Source organism: Battus philenor, unplaced genomic scaffold, assembly GCF_028537555.1.
Source record: "Battus philenor isolate CCGP_79_NKW_IND1 unplaced genomic scaffold, ilBatPhil1.0.hap1 SCAF_5, whole genome shotgun sequence".
Lineage (NCBI taxonomy): Eukaryota > Metazoa > Arthropoda > Insecta > Lepidoptera > Papilionidae > Battus > Battus philenor.
The window spans coordinates 3,141,444-3,162,701 of NW_027181715.1; the positions used below are offsets into that span (position 1 = coordinate 3,141,444).

The 21,258-nt window shown below is 31.9% G+C and overlaps 2 protein-coding genes across 2 annotated transcripts; both read left to right on the forward strand.

The window, feature by feature from the left end:
- Window positions 1-342: 342 nt before the first annotated feature.
- On the forward strand, window positions 343-21,093 carry LOC137929834 (CIMIP2 protein CG18335-like). Its single transcript, XM_068772947.1, has 8 exons — window positions 343-386; window positions 948-1,086; window positions 1,877-1,973; window positions 12,473-12,648; window positions 12,925-13,087; window positions 14,222-14,360; window positions 20,123-20,221; window positions 20,931-21,093. The coding sequence occupies exons 1-8, from the start codon at window positions 343-345 to the stop codon at window positions 20,998-21,000; spliced, it is 927 nt and encodes a 308-aa protein (XP_068629048.1). The 3' UTR covers window positions 21,001-21,093.
- Window positions 14,812-19,784, forward strand: Elp3 (elongator complex protein 3). The gene is made up of 7 exons (XM_068772362.1): window positions 14,812-15,418; window positions 15,609-15,773; window positions 15,854-15,968; window positions 16,386-16,636; window positions 17,585-17,750; window positions 18,766-18,978; window positions 19,567-19,784. Exons 1-7 carry the CDS (start codon window positions 14,856-14,858, stop codon window positions 19,759-19,761), a joined length of 1,668 nt encoding a protein of 555 aa, XP_068628463.1. The 5' UTR covers window positions 14,812-14,855; the 3' UTR covers window positions 19,762-19,784.
- Window positions 21,094-21,258: the final 165 nt, after the last annotated feature.

Here is a 21,258-nt window from a genome sequence, read left to right on the forward strand (position 1 = left end):
GCTTCAACTTGCTTATCCTCCGGACTATGTCGTTTACAAAGAGGAAATTTCCCAAACATAATTATGAAAATAATGAGAAAAAAATGTATCAACTCATTCCCATAAAGGACGACGCCTGGTATAGTCATGCACATGAATTGTACATCTTCTTGTGCAGCATTATAAAAATACGAAAAGGATAGCGGTCTCTCTCTTTCTTTCTTCGCCATATCCTTTCTGCAGAAGGCGAATATTTTCTGACGATTCTTCCTTCATCAAGATAAAAAGACCACCAGTTAAAACCGGTATTACTTTCACGGAGAGTCAACTTCATGAACCTGTCACCCTGCATTTGACCAGACCATGGTGTACCTGGTGACAGACTGTCCGGTATTTGGAGGACTTCGGTAAGTTCTTCGAACTCTCGTTAGGAGAAAGAATAAAGGCAAGTAACATCCTGTCACTGGTAAGCGACGAAAAATATTGCCCCATAATTCCTAAAGTTGTGCGGACGGAGTGTAATATGATATTATAAGACTAAGTAGCGTAAGGCAGGGTCGGATAAGCCCACAATACTGTGATTCATAAATAAAAGCTGGTTTAAACTTGTAACTAATACAGGTATCTACTAAAATGAACAAAATAAAAAAATATATATGGATGCAAATCGTAAATCAGTAACTAGGTCTGTGATAGCAAACTAATGTGATAGTTTAGACAATTCTGTGGTATCGTAGATAGAGAGGGATGAGAGAGGATATCCGAACGAAATGCAAAGAATGTGGAGTGCCAGATAATATGAAGAACGAAAGATAAAGAACAAAAGAAAATACGAAGTACAAAAGAAGAAAATAAACTGAAAATCAAAACCAAAAAAAATATATTTCACTATGTTAACAAAGTTCCTGTCTGTGAGATAAAAAAACCGGTAGTATAAACCGTGGCTTTATATGGATTACGTTTGACAGTTACACAGGGCATTGTCCGGAATACAAATATCGGATAGGAGACACATATGGGTCTACAACGCACAAGATACTGTTGGACCCCAGCGTACAGCATTCGGAGAGACTCGTCTTATCTGACCGAACGGCCGATGATTATCAGGTAAGTGCTATTTTTTTGTTATGAATAAATAAGATTTGCTGCTTCATTGGATTTGAAATGGCATGGCGATGAAGGTTCTCTGCCTACTATACACTGCCTACTTACACAGTAAGGACGTGGTCTCTATTGAAAATTTTTCCTGAGAATGTTGCATGTTTCAGCTCCCATTAACAAAATTGGGGGATTAGTTGCATGGCGTCCTATGCTTTGGTGGGTGGCGCATCTCGTGGGAAGACCTACTTAAAGCATCTTTCTGATTTTAGTCTCATGTTATTCCTTCGTTTATAACCAGTGAAGACATTTATTTATTCTTTGCTCCATAACATTAGCAACTCCTTTCTAGGCAATTATGTACGAATTATTAAGAAAATTGAAAAGGTTATTAAAACAAATATTAAGAACAAATTGTATAACAGTATGAAGAATTTTATTGAAGTTATAGCTTGAGAGTTAATTGCTTTAATTACTGTGTTAGATATATTAATATCCCACACTGAAATTTTGGACATAGGCTCCATTCGAAATCGCTGTTAAAGGAATACTGTTTATAAATTATTTTGGTTGTACGTTAGTCGAACTTTTGCACTTTGAGAATGACGAATGAAGAATCAACCATTATATCATAAACATAGCATTTAGGATATCTCATACACTTATAAATCCTTTGTAGTCAAACAATAAAACATATCTAAAATTGCCAATTATTTAACAATCGTTGAATGGTAATTCACAAATACCATTTTACTTTTTAAAAATACCTTGTCAAATGACACGAGCGTAATGTTGCCAGATCTTCCGACCACCGCAGACGGACATTGATGTCGTCAACGCGAGGTTTCGTAACGGTGACCCGGTTTACAAGCACCCTATGATACCGGGATTCGAAGGTAAGCCCACTTCTCTCTTATCTTGTACAACACTTTGGTCAGTACCATATTTTTTACTTCACGATAAGTCTGAATCGAAATAATAAATAAAACGACATCATTTTACAAATTTGGAGCACTAACTCAAGATACGAAAAACTGTTATTATCCAGATTGATTATACGTGTAAGCGCTTTAAACAGGTTGAATGTATTGTCATTTACCAGCAAAAAGCTTTCAAGCTTGTTTTCCTATTTTGATTAAAGTTATCACTTCGAAATATGTTAATTAAATTATTTTTTCTATAGTATAGACAGGCTTATCATTATGGTAGTATAAAGTCCGCAAGGACAGACAAGGAACAATAATTAATTTTAACAATTAGTAATCCGAATTTGGAAAATGCTTTTTCATGACGTATTATCAGTGTGTACCAAACAAATTAATTGACCGCAAATGTAATATTTTTACCATATATACACAAGAATAATAAATATGGCAATTTTTTAATAACGTTTTCTTTTGGCGTCAACTTAACACCTACAGATCGCATTTATAATATAACCATAGAATGTGAAAGATATGTATACACTATGTTAAATCAGCGTGAAAAGATGGCCAAAATTCTGATCTAATTTTTAAGAATATTTATGCGGAATAATTGCAAATGTTGTTATAATCTCTTTAAAAATTCATTGTAGATCTATTGTCTATGGACAAAACTTCTGCTCTTATTTATTTCTTATAATTTTTTTATATTTATTAATTGCTCTGTTATTCAGATTATAACGCGTAAAAGTTTACAGTTTCTTGACTATGTAATTTATAAAGTATATAATATATATCTTAAAATCTTTAGAAAGATGTTATATAGATCGACTAATTTCTTGTTGAATCAAAATTAGTTACTTGTGCCTCAAGTTTCTTTTATTTAATTTTCGCAGTTTGCTATAGCTTGTGCTAATTTATTTAATTCAAATAGTAACTTAAAATAGCGTTAACAACGATATAATAACTTCCACTGCCAATTATGTTTTAATACCATAAAACTTGATTGCAAATTGTCGTTTATTACTCTGCACATAACGGTGCTTCTGTATTTAGCGTTGTGTAACAGTTTCAGTTATAATTAATATTATCTTGCGCAATTAAAGGAACTACGTTTCTTAGCGAGTATAATTTTTTTGGGAGTTGGTAGGTGATTAGGTAATTATATGATGATATTGATACGTTTTGTACGCAATAATACGTGTAATGTACCATATTATTTTTATATACCATATAAAATAGAAACTATTCTTGATCATCAAAGAAAGGATCAAACCATCCCAACCTCTTTCTTAAAATATATGTATATATGTCATTTTATTAATGAAATTTATTTTATATCTACAATGTTTATAATATATTTTTAATAGTAAATCTTATTGATGTATGTATTTCAAATTTACTTAATCACTTTATAATACTTGAAATTATCGTCCATTTATATCGTATTTTATAATACAATGCTATGATTCTTTTGGCAATGTTTGGACCTCTTTTCTTATATGTATATACTATCTAACGAGATCGAATCAGGGATGAGGCGATCCGGAGAAAGTAAACGGACATCGGAATGGCAAGTTGTTAAAGTTGTCGGAAGATCTAGATGCAGACCGTTGATGCGACTAACCAGTCTTATTGGAAATCTTTAGGAGAGGCCTATGTCCAACACGACTTAGTTATATAACTATATAATTAAAAATACTGCATATATGTTTAACCCTTAAATTTATGACTCGTATTTATACTTTAAAAAATATATATATCTTGCAGATAGATAAGTACACTTCAATTCAGGAAAGAATAGAAAAAGAAATTATAATACTTTTTATATTAATTTATTAAAAAACCTTGTGTTGCAAATATACATCACTATGAATTTACTGTATACTGTATATTCAAAGTTTTAAGTAAGTAATTCAGTTTTAAGTAAGTCGGAAAATTACAGAAGTAAAACCTTTTACATAAAAACAAGCAAACCATGCACTTTTTTTTCGTACATTCCCTTGTCTTTGTTCACTTTCGAATTTTATTTTCGCGCTCTTCTTTCGTCCTTCTCAATTTCTCTCACTCGTTTCTTTTTATCCCCTCACATAACCTTTCATTCCATTACCATTCATTTATCACCAACTATGCTTATCTGTATTATTACAGTTACACGTTGAATTTTTACATCTCACCTAACACCTACTAACTAGTGGGATAATGTTTAAATTTTAAAAGAAATAATGTCGAAAAGAATGGCTATTTAATGATCACGAACTTAAGAGCTAACCGTAGATATCTACTTAGATAAGCGGTAGTGAAAGTTGCGGACGTGATAGCTACCATTTTGTGCTAATATTCTGTGATGCTATTTCTCGATTGAGTTGAATCGTAAATGCCACATCTAGCTATAAGAGACAAAACTCTGCACTGTCTAGCAATGTTTGTTTACATCTATATACGTACAGGTAAATCCCTAGACAAAGCAACCAGTGTTGATGATTCAGTATTGACTGTTGACTGGTGAGTCAGTGTGATTGTACCGGTTCGTATAGAGGTACCATAAATTATGCTTCAAACGGGACATGTTTAATGTTTTAGAAATTAGACTAACATGGTCACAGTAGTTCTTTAACAAATACCTACATGTACCTAATGATGTCCAATATTTTTCAATTTATTGATAAAATTATATTATATAATGCTTTTAACAAAATCTAACACGCAAGCTTAATTTCTCACGCTTAAATATTTTCCCACGGAATTTAAATATCGAGTTAATGAATCACATAAATCTATTTATATAAGATTAGATGAGTATTTTTTTTATTTTGAAAGTCAGTAAAAAGTTTAACATTGAAATTAGCTGTTAAATTGACTTCTTTAAAAGAAATTTTAACTTTTGCACAGCATAATAGAGATTGCAAAATTTTAAACTAAGAAATAAATCCTGTGAACAGTAAAATCGTGGTATTATTACGATGAAAGAATTCAAGCATTTCCTGTAAATTGAAGTTATTTTCAATTTTTGTTATTACTCAGTCACGACGAATTATACCAGATCTATATAACCTTGTATTGTATATATATCTAAGGCATAAAATGCTGTTACAACCCCAGTCATTGACTTCTATCATCGTCATGACTGTGGTCAACAATTAAAATATCAATTGCCGATATATTTAATTTAAATTACGCATTTCAATTTACGAATAATCACATCTGAGGTCAGCAATATTGTGCATAATCATAATAATTTTAGCCGTAAAACGTCCATAGCTGGACAAAGTCCTCATACATAACCAATTAGACCGATTTCCAGTATCCATCTATCAAGTATCAATTGTTATCACACATAGACTTCTGTGACTGTTGTATTAGTCCCATACTGATCAGCTTCAACATTTATTGGATCATTTCATAGTTTTGTTTCTATTTGCCTGTTACCGCAATTTGTAAATAAGATATGAAATAATGTCTGAATATGTGAATGCCAAAAATATAGTATTGTAGCTTTCATCGCTAATGCTTTCTGAAACGGGTTTTTCAGTTGAGCTGTCCAGCTCTCTTGCCATCTAAGCGTAATACTAACCCTAATTAATGAACTAATTTTTTTTTATTTACTTTTTCTTTTTTTATTGAATCTTCACGCCTCAGACGTTATTGTCCATGCCTTTATTTATTTCAAAATACAATTATCGTTTTCCGGTTTTGCTCTTGTTCTCCCATGTTTTGACTTCTTAAAAACAGAAATTTCAGTTCAAACTATGTAGTTTACATTAATTGTACTTTACCTGAAGTATTTACTATATTTGCCTTAATTTTTTAATATAAATTACTTTTTTTTTTGTTTGGTTTTGTTGTTATATTTATTATAATAGTGGTATTGTTTCATCATTTTTTAAATAAACTAATGCTAAGATTTCCGTATCATTTCTATTTGTAACGCCCTGACAATGTTCAGTACGGTTTTTCACTCCATATTGAAAACGAAGTTTCCTATCGGACTCCCTTTTGTGGGATTGCTAAGCGGATATTATCGTCGAATCACATCTCTAGCTTGGGGGTTCCTTGGCCTAGTCACTTCATGAATCTCGGCCACATTCCAGTCTGATAAAATAGTAGTATGTAGCGAAGATATCTCAGGAATCTCTCGAGTTTCGCTACCTTAAAAACATTCTTAGACTAGTCGTCCTTTACGCCCTGCAGCAGCAGTGAGATTCCGGTCCAAAAAAAGAGGTTCTCTTTCGAAAGTTTATAAGTAAGTAAAATGGTGATCGACCTGCTCGTAAAAAAACTATCTGTCTAACTTCTTAATTTTTTAAATTTAATTTTAAAGTTTATTAAATTTAGATAGATTCATTACACATTGGTTACTAAGCAACATAGTTTTTATATTATGCAGTTAGGTGCACAGGTGTTTATAGTTCGAATCCATTAAGGCCTGTCGGAATTTGAAACCGGAGGTGCTTTAATTCCTGTTGTTGGTTAATGACCTCAGTTATACAATTACTTGATCCAGTTTTCGATACTTGTAACATGTAGTGGGTGCTCTAGTTTTTGATAAGATACAATAGCATTTATGTAAACTTTACAACTTCGTTTGGTCGACACTCGAATAAATTTACGTTCAAAAATATTTGATGAGATTGAGATATGTGGCTTTGTTTGACAATAATTATTAAAATTATTTTTAAAATATACTCCATCATAATTATTTCAGCTATAGCATGTTCGCGGGTGAACATAGGCCTCTCCAATGGATTTCCAACGAACAGGCTCAGGTTCTGCTTTTAGCGTCTTTCAACGGCCTTAACAAAGTCATCTGTCCACGGTCTGCCCGTAGTCTTCACTTCAGAGCCTTAAAATCTCAGAGGCCATCTATTCTGAGCGCTCCTTTCCTACCATTTCAACCTGCTAATCCATGGGATTATTTATGTTACTCTGATTTGATGTCGTACAGAAATCCCGAACTATGCCGTCTTCATGGCCGTTCTTCATTTGTCGAGTGGTTATGAGAAACCGTTTCTGTGACATAAGGTATACTTATCTGGAAGCATAGAGTAGCAATTCCAATTAATCAATTAATATTACCTCATTAGGCAAAAAATATTTGTAATTAATTAATAAAATAAGGAATGCGTTGGTGTCACAAAAAAGTTTGTTGACACTTATTGAATGAAAACAATGGCATAGCACTTTCGACCGGTTTCACCGTTATAACAATTGCGTAACTCTATCGTAATATAATTTTTATTACGAGAATAGTAAGGCGCGTTTTCTCCAATTGCGGTACTGTTAAATAATATATCAATAACTCTATTCTTGTGTCTTTGCCCTCTTTTTTAATTTAATTTGTTTATTTATTACTGGCCATACGCAATATAACTATATATGAACAATATAGTGATAATTTTGCATGATTGATTAAGCTATAAAATCTTCTAAGGCTGCCAACCCCAAGCATCACAGAATATAGTCTGAATATAGATATATATGAACAGTGGAAGCCCAGTGGTAGAGGACTGAGACTTGTGTTCGCAGGTCGCGAGTTCGATTCACGGAATACAATATTAAATAATTCACACTTTATGCATCAATTATATAGTATTTCCATTGCTCACAAAGCTTCCAGAGAATGAACAGTAGTGTCCTCTATGTACCATAATATCACACTACTGGCGCCAACCCACCGGACAAGCGCGGCTATTATGGTATATCCCCCCACATATATCTCTGTGGGACGCCTATGCCTTGCAGCAGGGCGTCTATGGGCTGAATCGACGATACATATACACATCTATACATACATAACCTAACAGGCGCTATGAATAAGCAATTCGAATTTTAAAAAATATGTTATTCCAAAACAGGTGTATTATTATGTACTTCTTCTTATAATCGTTTCTTCATTTCTAAATTCGAAATTCGTATCCGTCCTGAAATTAGTGTAACTGCTTCGATGTAATCAGTGATAAGCTATTACCATACCATCCTTATCATCTGCTTCCCTCGGGGCTTTAGTAACAGAGGTTAATGTTTTCACTTCATCAGCGGATAGGTGATCGTCCAAATGGTATTTTTCTACCGTATACGTATTCTGTCCCGTAATGTTCCAATTAAATAATGTTGCTGATGCTTGTACGAAAACAGGATATTTAGCCACGTGAAAAACTTGAATCTTCAAGGTTGATGTCATAAACACAAACGATTACAGTTGCGATTTATTTATCAATATTGTAAACATAACCTCTACTGGATATTGTATTTTTTTAATTGAACCTTCTTCAAAATATTCGAAATATAAAAATAGATAAACATAATCCGTAAAATCGTTTTCAAATTACGGCATTGTGCTTACATATGTTTATGTCATAATGAAGATATATTTTTAGACTTATATTTATAAAAAAAATAATGCTCAGTGGATTGAGTTTACTTTCTACATTTATCTATTGTCTAATGTCTGTTGTTTTGATCGTAGTAATTTTCTAAAATTATCGTGTATTAAATCGGTGTAACTAATCGTTTCACTTCTAATTTCTATTGCTCTATTTTTGGGCAGTTGTTTGTATTTCTGTTGCTTAAGGCATCATATTTATTAATATTAATAGACTTGATACGATGCATTGATAATAAGGATAAAGGGGTTCACGTAATGTAATATAAAAATCTTGTTATATGCATTCTCGTCATTATCATCATTTGAGCTGTAGGAAGTTTACAGCTGGAGGTAGACCTCCGCCATAGATCTTTAATAAGTCCGGCAGATTCTTAGCACTGTGGCTGCTATCTCTGCCAGGAATAAGCGGAGTTACAGGGGACGGCCGTGACTTGCTCTTTTTATCATAATTTTATGAACCATGTGCCGATTTTCGCCACGATTGACATTTCCGGGTAGACGAGTGATGTTTTTTCAATTAAACTTTTTTTTTCGGCGAACCCACCATGGAGTGACTAAGCTTAAAGGCCTCTTCGAGGAGATTTTAAACTTGGGCTGTCACGTGTCGAAAATACCCGTTAAGCATACCGATACAAGGGCGCCTGCGGGGGTCGAATCTCGACTTAGTTGCTATTGTCTGGCTAGTAGCACTATTAACACTTTGTAAAGCGCTGGTAGAAGTGACTGAAGAAACTCCAGCAACTCTTCTGTCTTATGTGATCGAGGGTTAGCGTGCCTTTTGTTATACTATTCGACTTCGTTTCCGACGAGACCGGCTGGTTATCGAATGGCGACATTAGGTAGTGCAAGTTGCATGAGCATGCTCTTTTGCTAGGGAAAATATTCTTCGTCTTTTACAATGACGAAAAGAGATTGGCCGATACGATATGCGCCGGAACCGCCGCCTAAATGCATTCTATGTATTATCAATTCCTGTCAACGGATCGTTCTGTTATCAACTCAATAAAGATTATCGAATAATTAGAAAGAATTGATAAATACATTTAAATAATCAAATTTTATTTAATTACAACAAAAAAATCATTAGAGGGGTTTTGAAAAGAAATTCTGGTAACGAGATGTGTTATATAATATTAAAATAACATTAATGTTTAGATAATTTGTCTTACATTTAAAATTTTTAATTGCATAGTATACTACTTATTTGTCAAATGAACGTTTGTAATTTCTCAATAAGTTGGTACATGTAAGTTGAGTTGACAAAGCTAAAATGATTTGATTTTTTTTTTCTTGATGACATACTAAAAATAATTTATTGATTATATATAGAATGTCATCTGTAGAACGTATATGGATCGAGTATTTTGGCCACGTTTGAAATGCGTTAATTGTTAATTTATCATTTTATTTAATTACGAGAAGTAACCCAGCGCCTAATACGTACATGTATATATTTAATTACTCATAATTGCAAGGACAGATTCGTCGGGGGCCGTATTTGGATGCAATTAATATTCGTTATATATGGAATCGGTTGAACTTATAACAGCATTAAATATATGGACATGTTATTTCTACTTATTACAACATAAATATTTTTACGTGTACATTGACGACAATCATATATGTTTGTTTTTTTTTATGCCAGTAGATAGCATTTTTATCATAATTAATGCAAAATTTAGAGATGTCAGCTGGTCTTAGGAAAATAGTCAATTGTTGTGGGTTACATCTTGAATTTGGACTTGTGTGGTAACTCAGACATTAGATCAACGATTCGATAATTGATTAATTCGTGGTTCAGCTCTCTCAAAAGCACAGATAGTCTGCTTCAGTAGTGGTCCGAGATGAAGAGATAGAAACATTCAGCTGATCATCATCATATTATCACATGCAGGACGTCCACAGATGGACATAGGCCTCCTTTATATATTTCGTCAATCAGATTTCGAGTTCTACTATCCACCGTGTGGGGGGACGTTCGTGGTCTTCAATCATCGTCTGTTCTGATCTGTTCACTGTCACTTCAATTTGCCAATTCAATGAGCATGCCGGCTAATCTATTTTCGTTTACGAATTCATGCCTTATTCGATCTCGTAGTAAAATCCCGAGCGGAGTTCTCTTCATGGCTCGTTAGGCTACTTTGTACTTGCCAATGAGGTCCAGAATGAGAGACCACGTTTCAACGCCGTAAGTCATCACTAGTAATATACATTTATGACCTACATGTGTGGTCATATTAAATGATATAAAATTGATTATAATATAAGAATATACTTGTATGTATTTGAAAGTAGCCTTACTATGTTCGTGTTCAGTTGTCTCACAAAGGTTCCGAGCCGCACGACATATGCAACGCTGAGAGTACACACGCCCGTATAATTATATCAAGAATAAAACGGTACGCGACCTTTACACGCTCCAATTACGTCTAACCGTCGTGTAGGATTCGAACTGAACGAATAACGGATAATGAGATTAGAAGACAGCCGCGAGCCAGCCTAGAAACCTTCGTAGTCAATGAGTTGACTAAATCAAATCAGTTTCAAATACACCGTCCTAGTTTATATGTACAAATACCAGGAGTAATTTCAAATATTATTCTCATCTGCTACGAATGAGATTAGCAACATACGGAAACTTCCTAAAGCTTGGTTCATTTAATCTTATTTTCTACTGTGGATTATTTACAGTGATCATTGAAATAACTGGTAATACAAAAATAAATTCATAATGTAAATGTGCCTTAATTAGCTAGATATACTCCATCGCTTATTGACAACTAGTTCTCTGTATATCTAAATTATAAATGTCAAAAAAAAAGGTCAACATGCTCATTTAAAATCTTAAATTAAATTAATATACAAATAACGACTCGCTGAGGATATAGCCTATTATAATCCCAAAATCTATTAGCACCTAAAAACGCGATAGTGGATAGCTGTATCCACTATCGGAGCTGTCCCACGGTCGTTAACACTGTTGGACTTATGTTTGTTTGTAAACAAAATTTGGAATTTCTCTCTGTTTACTTGACGTGCTATGGAGCAAACCGTAAACTAGATTTCTAACTTCTCTGAGAAGTTTGGTTTGTTTACTTGCTTTTGAAGGTTATATTATTGAATTTAAGAAATCATTTTCGGACCATAAAATCCAATATACGTCGATTTTTGAACAACTCAGTATGGTGACTTTATCTAGACCTACCCTTATCTTATCCTCTATTGTTCATTCTGGACATCCGAAATCATTGGAGTATTTTATGAGACCTAGATAAACATACTCTTACTGTTCATCTAGTACTATATTAATATTTCTCTTTGTAACACAGGTAGAGTACTTTGTATTTAATTTGACATTTATAGTAAGACACGCGCAAATATAGGTAGGTTTGGTTTAGTAAGAGGGTTTTCTTTAGAGTACAGTGCTTCGACAGCTTCATTGCGTACATGGCCATAGTCAATGATAATGTTTTACGAACTGACGTGTCAAATCAGATGCCGGGTACTGTATAACCTGTTTATATTTTCTTCGAAAGATATATATCATTCTGCACTTTTCAGTAAAATTAAAACAAAAAACTTGTATGAGATTGACAGCACATGTATTTCATAAAACATTAAAGATCTCTTGTTACGTTTTTGTTTTTTAAAAGCTACTTTACAAATAACATGCATGTTTATTAAGCATCCAATACCATGCTATTATGCAGCTATTTAAAGGCTTGTAGGTTTAATAATGCAATTTTTATAGTTTATAATGATTACGTAAAACTTTATTCAAGAATAACTTAGGCGTTCGACCTGATTTTGTAACTGAACTGTAATTTGAATAAATAATAGAACAAGTTATATTACTACCCACGGAATTTAATAAGCCGTTGTCAAAAGCAAAAAGCTTTTAAATATTTATTTATATTGCGTTGAAATGTAAATATAATAATGAGAAAGTGTAGTCAAAGACGTCAGATAATGAATGTGTCTCGAAGCATCACGGTCCAACACTTCAGAGTCATTAGGCGTGTCATTCATTAACTGTGAAGTGCATATCATAGAGAGGAATGTTGTAAATCCGCTTTTGCGATAGGTTTCTTGCCGCGGTTGAACGCGCATTTCGGTCAACGGTACACGGTGGCGGCCACGGAAGCCCTATCAGAGTACGAAAGGACGCAACTAAACCAACGAGCGGCTAGGAACCAATTGGAAAGGGTTGTGGACTTGCAAGCCGGGAAGGGGCAACCCTGGGATTTAGCTGACAGATTTGTAAGTTTTTTAATATTAAACAAGTCAAAAGAATTATCATGACCAATGAATGTGAGATTGAATGATATTTTAGAATGTTATTAGCGGAGTCGATTAACGTCTGAAATTAATACAGTAAATGTATCAATAATTGAAAAATTATGAATAAAGTCTAATTCTTTTAGCCTTAATCTGGTTTGGTAAAAAATGGAAAAGAATGAATGAATGTATAATCGGTGTAACCGTTAGAAACACCTCTCACATTAAGCTTATTGATTTGAAATCGTTTTCGTTTAGTCTGCGACCGCGGAGTTCAAGCTGCCACTGGTTGTGGTTAGACCGGAATGCGCGGGAATTTTACGTGATTTGCCAATGGACGAACCTAAATTGTCACCGCCGTCACACGCCATTAGTCCATATTTTATGGATAACGAAGACTCGGAGAAATTTATCAAAAAAGGTTAGAGGAAATCAATTAAGAACTTTAAATTCTCTATACTACAATCTTTCTTAGGTACATTAAATTGTACAAAAACTTTCGCTACCGGTTTATTTTACAAATAATCTTTTTCATGTTTTTGTTAGATATTATTAACATTTTTATCAAATATTTATTTATTAAATATAACTACTACATAACACAGCTATATAACAGACGATTTTTAACGCTTTTTATATTTATATACAGAGTATTGTTAGAGCAAGTATAAATCGCTGCCTTAAAAAAACAATTATAAAAACAAATCACAATTCGTCAATTATTTTTATTCATATTGAGATTATGAAAAAATATAACATATTTATTATTTGAAAATTACTTTTAAAAATCGTTTCTTGAATCTCTTATTCAATGTAACTGTCAGTTTTTAATAATAAATAAATACAATGACATTTATTGTCAAATACATTCGTTAGGATCAAAAGTAACTAATATAATCTTTTGATTCGTAAATTTAAAAATTAAATGTCGTATTCTAAAATTCATTCCTCTTATGTTCGAAATCAAATCTGGGGATACAATCCTTCTGAATCAACACGTAAGTAAGTTTATATGCGTAATAATCCTTTCACGGATCATTCCTCGGCTGCATAATGAAAACAATTTATCTTCATATATAATTTTTCTTATCTATAAATTGTTGAATGTATAAGGAGCAAGTCATATTTGTATTTTTATCAAACCATGTGCAAAAATCGGCAATCAAAATACTCTACCATTTGTTCTAACAGTTTTAAGGAAATTATATATTTATAATAAGTTATATGAAGATCTTAAGTATAAGAGAGATATCAAGCATTCTTAAAATACAATCATCTCAATCTTTAAACAACGCTTTAAATTATTTTTTAGTGGTTTGTTATCGCAAAATGACTCTTTTTCGACAAGACATTAAAAAAACAACATCGTCTCCTTAATCTTCTGTAATGTATTTAAGGAATACATCCTTGCCACACATATCCTATCATACCATACATGCCATATACATCCTTAAATAAATTGTACAAAGTTGGGAAGTTAAATATGTATATTACAATAGATTAAATGTTAAAAACAATATTTTTAAATCTCAAATTTAATTTTTAATTGTTACAGGATACACCGGCCATGTACCCTATGGTTACCAGCGATTCGGCGAGTCATCGAAAAAGCTCACCAATTCGGCACTTTGTGACTTCTCATCTAACTACAGAAGAAGACAAAGTACCGAATGGGCACCTGTCAACGTAGTCAAGTTAGTATAATGTTAATTTATTTAATAACATTTTCATATAGTGTTTTTTTTGTAAAATATAATGCTATTGCTGATTAGTACATAAAATTACCGTTATAATATTTCGAGTAAATTATATGAAATATTATGTAAAGTAGTGAAATTGAAGAAAAATATAATGTACATATGATAGACAAAATACACGGAGTCGGAAGAATGGTTTTGTTTTTCCAAATATTTACATACATGATATTTTTATGTTAGTAAATAAAATACAAAAGTAGGTTAATAGTGAAAGAACGTTTTTTGGTGTTATTTATTTCTTTAAGTTTAAACGAATATAATAAAACAAGAAATTTTAATTAATAATTCTAAATAAGAAATATGAAACTGTTTTATGTTGCAAGTGCTTTTGTCTACAAAATATGTTAAAAAATAGAACTGTCATTCGTTTGTCAAATCGCTGTGATTACGAATTACACACATCTTGATTAACATTAAAATTAAATAGTCGAAATGACGAAGAAAAAACCCCTTCCCAATCTTTCTAAAGAAGAAAAGATGGTAATGGTAATATCGGAGATAATACAAGAGTTACTTATCGCGCATCGCCAAGGAAAAGATGTTAACCTCAATAAGATGAAGACGAGGATCTCGTCTAAATACGGCTTAGGAACTTCGCCACGGCTTGTTGATATAATAGCGGCAGTACCGGCGGACGCTAAGAACATACTTTTGCCTAAACTTAAAGCGAAACCGATTCGCACAGCTTCTGGAATTGCTGTAGTTGCCGTGATGTGCAAGCCTCACAGATGCCCCCATATAAATTTTACGGGAAACATTTGTGTGTACTGTCCAGGCGGTCCCGACTCAGATTTTGAGTACTCAACTCAGAGTTATACTGGCTATGAACCTACATCTATGAGAGCAATAAGAGCTAGGTACAATCCATATTTGCAAACTCGTCATCGAGTGGAACAGTTGAAACAACTGGGACATAGTGTTGATAAAGTCGAATTTATTGTGATGGGAGGCACCTTCATGAGCTTACCAGAAGACTATAGAGACTACTTTATAAGGTAAGTATCATTACAAAATTATTTTGATGGTATTTATTGTTTTAGACATATATGTTTTTAATACCATAAAAGATTAAAATATTTAATGATGATGATAATGATGCAGTGAAACCTGTGAATTTTCATTGATAGTTGAATAACATATTTTTGATATATATCACTATAAGTTTTCTTTTAATAATTTTTACAGAAACCTTCATGATGCTCTCTCTGGGCACACATCTAGTTGTGTGGCAGAAGCTGTGAAGTACTCTGAGAAGGCAAAGACCAAGTGTATTGGTATCACAATTGAGACCAGGCCGGACTATTGCCTACAAAGGCATATGAGTGATATGCTTAATTATGGATGTACAAGGTGAGTCTTATATCTATAAAATAAGATTTTGGTAAAATTAGTTTTTAGAGAGTTTTATTAATAATTGAATTCATTTACAGGTTGGAAATTGGAGTACAGTCAGTGTATGAAGATATTGCCCGTGATACGAATAGAGGACATACTGTCAAAGCAGTTTGTGAAAACTTTAACTTGGCAAAAGATGCTGGTTATAAGGTAATTATGTATTGTATAAAAATGCACAAATGAATTAATAGTTTCATATGTATTGACAAACATTCTCTCTTTGTATTTAGTGTACAAAGATTTATTCACAGTAGTAGATTTACATAAATCTGGGTGAAAAATATTAGGTTTTTCTCTGGAAAGTCAAAACAAGAATTTTACTGTTATAAGTACTTATTATGTTGAAAAATAATTAAAATTTTTAATTATTATTAAAATTTGAATAGTGGTTAATTTCATAAATTTTTTGCAAACAATTTGTTAGAAACCTTTTGGCAGCCTTCTTTATAGTATTTATATTTAGTTTATGGTTGTATTGATAATTCTATCTATTTCAATCCCAAGCTATCAGTTTTTTTTTTCAATAATAAATAAACTGTAATAAATAGTAAAGTATTTTCTTTGCAGATTGTTGCGCATATGATGCCTGATCTACCAAATGTTGACTTTGAGCGTGATGTTGAACAATTTATAGAGTTCTTTGAAAATCCTGCATTCAGAGCTGACGGGTTGAAAATCTATCCAACTTTAGTAATAAGAGGCACAGGTCTCTATGAACTTTGGAAGACAGGGAGATACAGAAGCTACCCTCCATCAACCTTGGTTGATCTGATTGCAAAGATCTTGGCACTTGTTCCCCCATGGACTAGAGTGTATAGGTAAATAAATTATTAATCTTTAAACTTGTAAAGGTAATGTTTTTAATGTCATGCTATAGTAAACCAGCTAATAAAAGTAAAAAAAAATGTTGACTAGGTGAGCTATGTATACTTAAAGAAGTCTGAAAATATATGTTGGATAATATTAATTTACTGGGAAATTGTCCTTCTGATATAGCAGGGGTGGCCAAACTCCTAGATAGTTTGAGCCATTGTTTGAAATTTTTCATAAGCTTCAATTTAATATGCATTTAAAACACACACAAATCCTTTTTCACAAAAAATTTTATTTATTGAAATTATATGACGAAGGTACAAAATATTTGTATTAAAGTTAGATATAATAGCATATGTATATGATAGCACTCATAATAATACTTAAGATACCAGTTAGTTAATTAGGATCAGTGTTTAGATTTCGCTAATTTTATGGTGGAATAATAATTATCTACACCAGTAATTCTTTTCGATTTCCCAGGAGCTAACAAAGGTTATATAAATTTAAATATTGAAATAATTTGACAATCAATTGTAGCCAAAAATAATCGTTCAAAGATTTGCAAGTGGCTAGCGAGCCGCAGTTTGGCTACCCGTGTTATATAATATAGCATATTATATAAATTTCAATATGACGAAATAATCATAATTTAAATAGATAACATATGTCAGTCATGGCAATCATAATATTTGTGTGGGAAAATGATGCAATGTGATACAACATACAATTAATAGCAAGTAGTTTTAATTTGAACCATAAAAACTTGAACATGTGTTGAAAAAAAAAACATGAAAAAAAGGATCATGTTTTACAGAAACTGCCCCCATTTATTATATTGTATGTCATTGATATTTAATAACAATATATTTAAGTTAGGCCTTATTACAAATTTCAACAATTCATACAACAAATACACAGCTGTTAAAACATTACGTAATTTGTAATTTCAGAGTGCAACGTGATATTCCAATGCCTCTAGTATCATCAGGAGTTGAACATGGTAATTTACGAGAACTGGCCCTTGCTCGTATGGCTGATTTGGGCACAGACTGTAGGGATGTTAGGACAAGAGAAGTGGGAATACAGGAGATACACAATAAAGTTAGACCTTATGAGGTAATTTTTTTGGCTATTAATGACAAGCACTAATTTTTTTATTTGTTTCACAACTTAAAATGTTAATCAGTCTTGCTGATTAAATTACTTTCTAAGGTTCTCTGCTAAAGATTGCCTCAAGTAACAAAGACAACCTCTTGTACTATATGAATTGTTTCCTTTTTTCATAGTTATTGTCTATGGCGTACCAAAAAAAGTAAATAAATAAATTAGGACAGAAAAAACTTGTGTGATTATCATATTAAACACAGTATGTATTAAATTATTTAAATGTTAATAAATTTAATGATTATCAATAATTGAAAAAAAGGACAAAATGTGCAAGTATAAATACATTTTTTTACAAACAAGTCTTATATAAATCAAAATCTTTAAGCAGTAGAAATGAAAGGTTTATAAGAGTATTTCATCTTTTGTCTACAGGTTTTACTAAACAGTTGTTTTTCTTTATTAGTTTTTATCTTTAAATAGTCATTTTTTGTTGTTTCTATTATTAAGTAGTTATAATGAGATATTTTATCTTAGGTCTCAATGCAATAAGTAAAAACTTGGAGTTGTGCTCAATTTTATTAATATGACATAGTTTATACGGCCTGTGAAGTTGTCTTAAAAGTGCTTTATGGTTAAAAAAAGTTTGTTACACTGGATTCCATGTAAAACAGAAATTGATGTGAAGGAAGTAAGACATGGCTAACCCATACCAGTGCCGTTTTACTCAGGAAAATCACAAAGGGACACTCTTTGATCTGATCATTACTGTAGTCTAAAAAATAGTAAAATAAAAAGGAAAATAGAATTAATAAAAAGAAACAGTAAAGAATATAAAAATTGTAATAAATAAGCAAGTAATGTTACAATAAGTAATTAATAGCAAGATTAATAAGTAAATAAAATATAGTATAGTACATTAGAAAATAAGACTGCTATTAGGTGGTAGAGGTTTGGATGAAGACATAAAAAAAGGCATTTGGCAGTAAGGTAATAAAACTTTATAACATTGGTGTTCTATTTCTAGGTAGAGCTAATTCGGCGCGATTATGTAGCGAATGGAGGTTGGGAGACATTCCTCTCATATGAGGATCCTGATCAGGACATTCTTGTGGGTCTGCTCAGGTTGAGGAAATGTGCTTCAGCCACTTACAGACCTGAGTTAAATCCTGGTCCCAATGCAAATTTCAAACAATGTAGTATCGTCAGAGAGCTGCATGTATATGGTTCAGTGGTTCCGGTAGGTTGTGCCTTGCTTGTATAAGACGATTTGCTTTTGTAAAAACTTTTTTATTTTCACTATGTACTGAATCATCTGATATGATAACTGTGCACAAAGGAGCTGAACGCTCATAAGCAATCAAAAAATTGTAGTGAATGAAAAGCAAAGTGGCAATCCAATGTAATTAATGCACTAATTGTAAATTATATAAAACTGTATCTCCAGAAATGAACACGTTGCCTACAACTGGAAGTCTCACTCATCTAGTTCTTCATTTTTCTATCTATTTTTACTAAAACCTATTTATTTATTCTATGTTATTGTTTAAAAGCATCCTCTCTAGGAATAATTAGATATAATTTCCATTTCAATACCTTAATTTGGTTTGTGGTCTGTGTCACTAAGCTAACTAAAGCTTGCTAAATCTCGACTTACTTTTAAGCAAACTGTTCATCTATTAAAAAATATGTCATACACACAGTTACATGTATATTTAACTCTTGGGCATTTTACTCCTCATAATTGCAGTTTTTAATATTTTTTTTATAAAATTATTATAAATTTGTTGGTTTTGATAATTTTTTTTAAGTATTCTTCAATTTTCAGGTAAATGCTCGAGATCCTACTAAATTCCAACATCAAGGTTTTGGTATGCTTCTCATGGAGGAAGCAGAGCGTATCGCTCGCGAAGAACATGGCTCCGATAAAATCGCAGTCATATCTGGTGTTGGTACAAGGAATTATTATGCAAAAATTGGATACCATCTTGAAGGACCGTACATGGTCAAAATGCTTGTTTAAAAATAAATGCCAATTTATATTGATTTCAACTTGTTTTTATTTATAATCCTGAAGTAAAATGTTTTCATGTAATGAATGAATGTAAGTCAGTTGCTTTTACAGGTTATAACCTTTTTTCAGCTATTTTTTTCGAGCACAAGGTTAATAATATCCAGTGACAATTTGTTATTATAAGATTTCTTATAATTTAGCTTATTGTGAAACCCAATTAATATAATCTTTACTATTATAGGAACACTTTACATTCACTGATCTAGATATATTGAAAATTTACGACGCCCGTAACGATTATTAAACGGAGTGTTAAGAAATTGAAATGCAAAGAGAAAAAGCTTTTATTAATTCTTTTTCCGTATTACAGACCCGATCCTCCATTGTCCATCAATCCCACAGAAATTTATCACAAGCACGTCGGCATGCTACCAAATTACGCGGGTCATGTGCCAGGATGTATATTCAGGTAATGTCAATTTTACCGCCCAAAATTTACAATGTGGCGGAGATAGTAGCATTGATAGAGTACGTGTATTAAATAAACTTATCTATATATTTTTTAAGATCTATATTATTTTTTTAAGAAATTGAATAATTTTAATATATTTATTTATTATAGAAATATATTAAAGCCATTTCGAATTAGACTAAACTATAGATATTTTCATTATTTTATAAAAAATATTTTTAAATTATTATTTTTTTACAATTTTTGATAAACACAATTTACCAGTAAAGAATACTATAGCGATAATGGCACTAACATTTTATGTATATACTGATACCATTATACATTTTATACCGTGTACCATTACGTTATTATGGTTATAGGAGTAACAAGTAATGGAATAAAATAAAATTGTTAGTATTACAAAATGTAACCTTTTGGTTTATAACTAAAAAATATATATATTTTGCTTAGTCTGATATGTAAATACTAAATGCATTTATTAAAGACATTCGTTTGATGTGCCATGGCCTAGTGATAAAGGCCTATTATTACCCAAGACTTGCAACTGGCATATCCTATGGCAATAACTAATTCCTATTGGACTAGTTTAGAAATCCGTACTGTGGCCTTGTGTACCAACACTGGCAACATAAATGTCATTATAAATAGCATTTTATACAGCAAGCTTTAAAACGTTTTTCATATATTTACTCATTTATTTCAGGTTCGGCAAAACATATGGAAACGACACACGAGACGCTAAACGATGGTTACGCGGAGATTTCGCTTCTTGAAAATCTAGTGTTGCAATATCTAAAATTTTTGGCACTAGTTTCTCCAATGATTTTTTTATAATTTTTACAATACTCAAAATGATTTTTATATAAAAGTTCTAACCATATTATTTGTTTAATTTTATCACCTGTATTATCAGTATAACAAGTAAACAAAAGGGCTTTTTTTAATTTTTGATAAGTAGGTTTTCACAAGTTAAGATAAATGATTCAATCATATATTGATTTTTAATGGACAAATTAATAAATATTTTATAA

Bases quoted from the DNA above. Each gene is read 5' to 3' on its own strand.
- Elp3 (XM_068772362.1), top strand. From the start codon at position 14,856: ATGACGAAGAAAAAACCCCTTCCCAATCTTTCTAAAGAAGAAAAGATG. The intron at 15,419-15,608 runs GTAAGTATCATT...TAATTTTTACAG, and splicing joins TATAGAGACTACTTTATAAG to AAACCTTCATGATGCTCTCT. The intron at 18,979-19,566 runs GTAGGTTGTGCC...TTCAATTTTCAG, and splicing joins TATATGGTTCAGTGGTTCCG to GTAAATGCTCGAGATCCTAC.
- LOC137929834 (XM_068772947.1), top strand. From the start codon at position 343: ATGGTGTACCTGGTGACAGACTGTCCGGTATTTGGAGGACTTCG. The intron at 12,649-12,924 runs GTAAGTTTTTTA...GTTTTCGTTTAG, and splicing joins GGGATTTAGCTGACAGATTT to TCTGCGACCGCGGAGTTCAA. The intron at 14,361-20,122 runs GTTAGTATAATG...TCCGTATTACAG, and splicing joins GCACCTGTCAACGTAGTCAA to ACCCGATCCTCCATTGTCCA.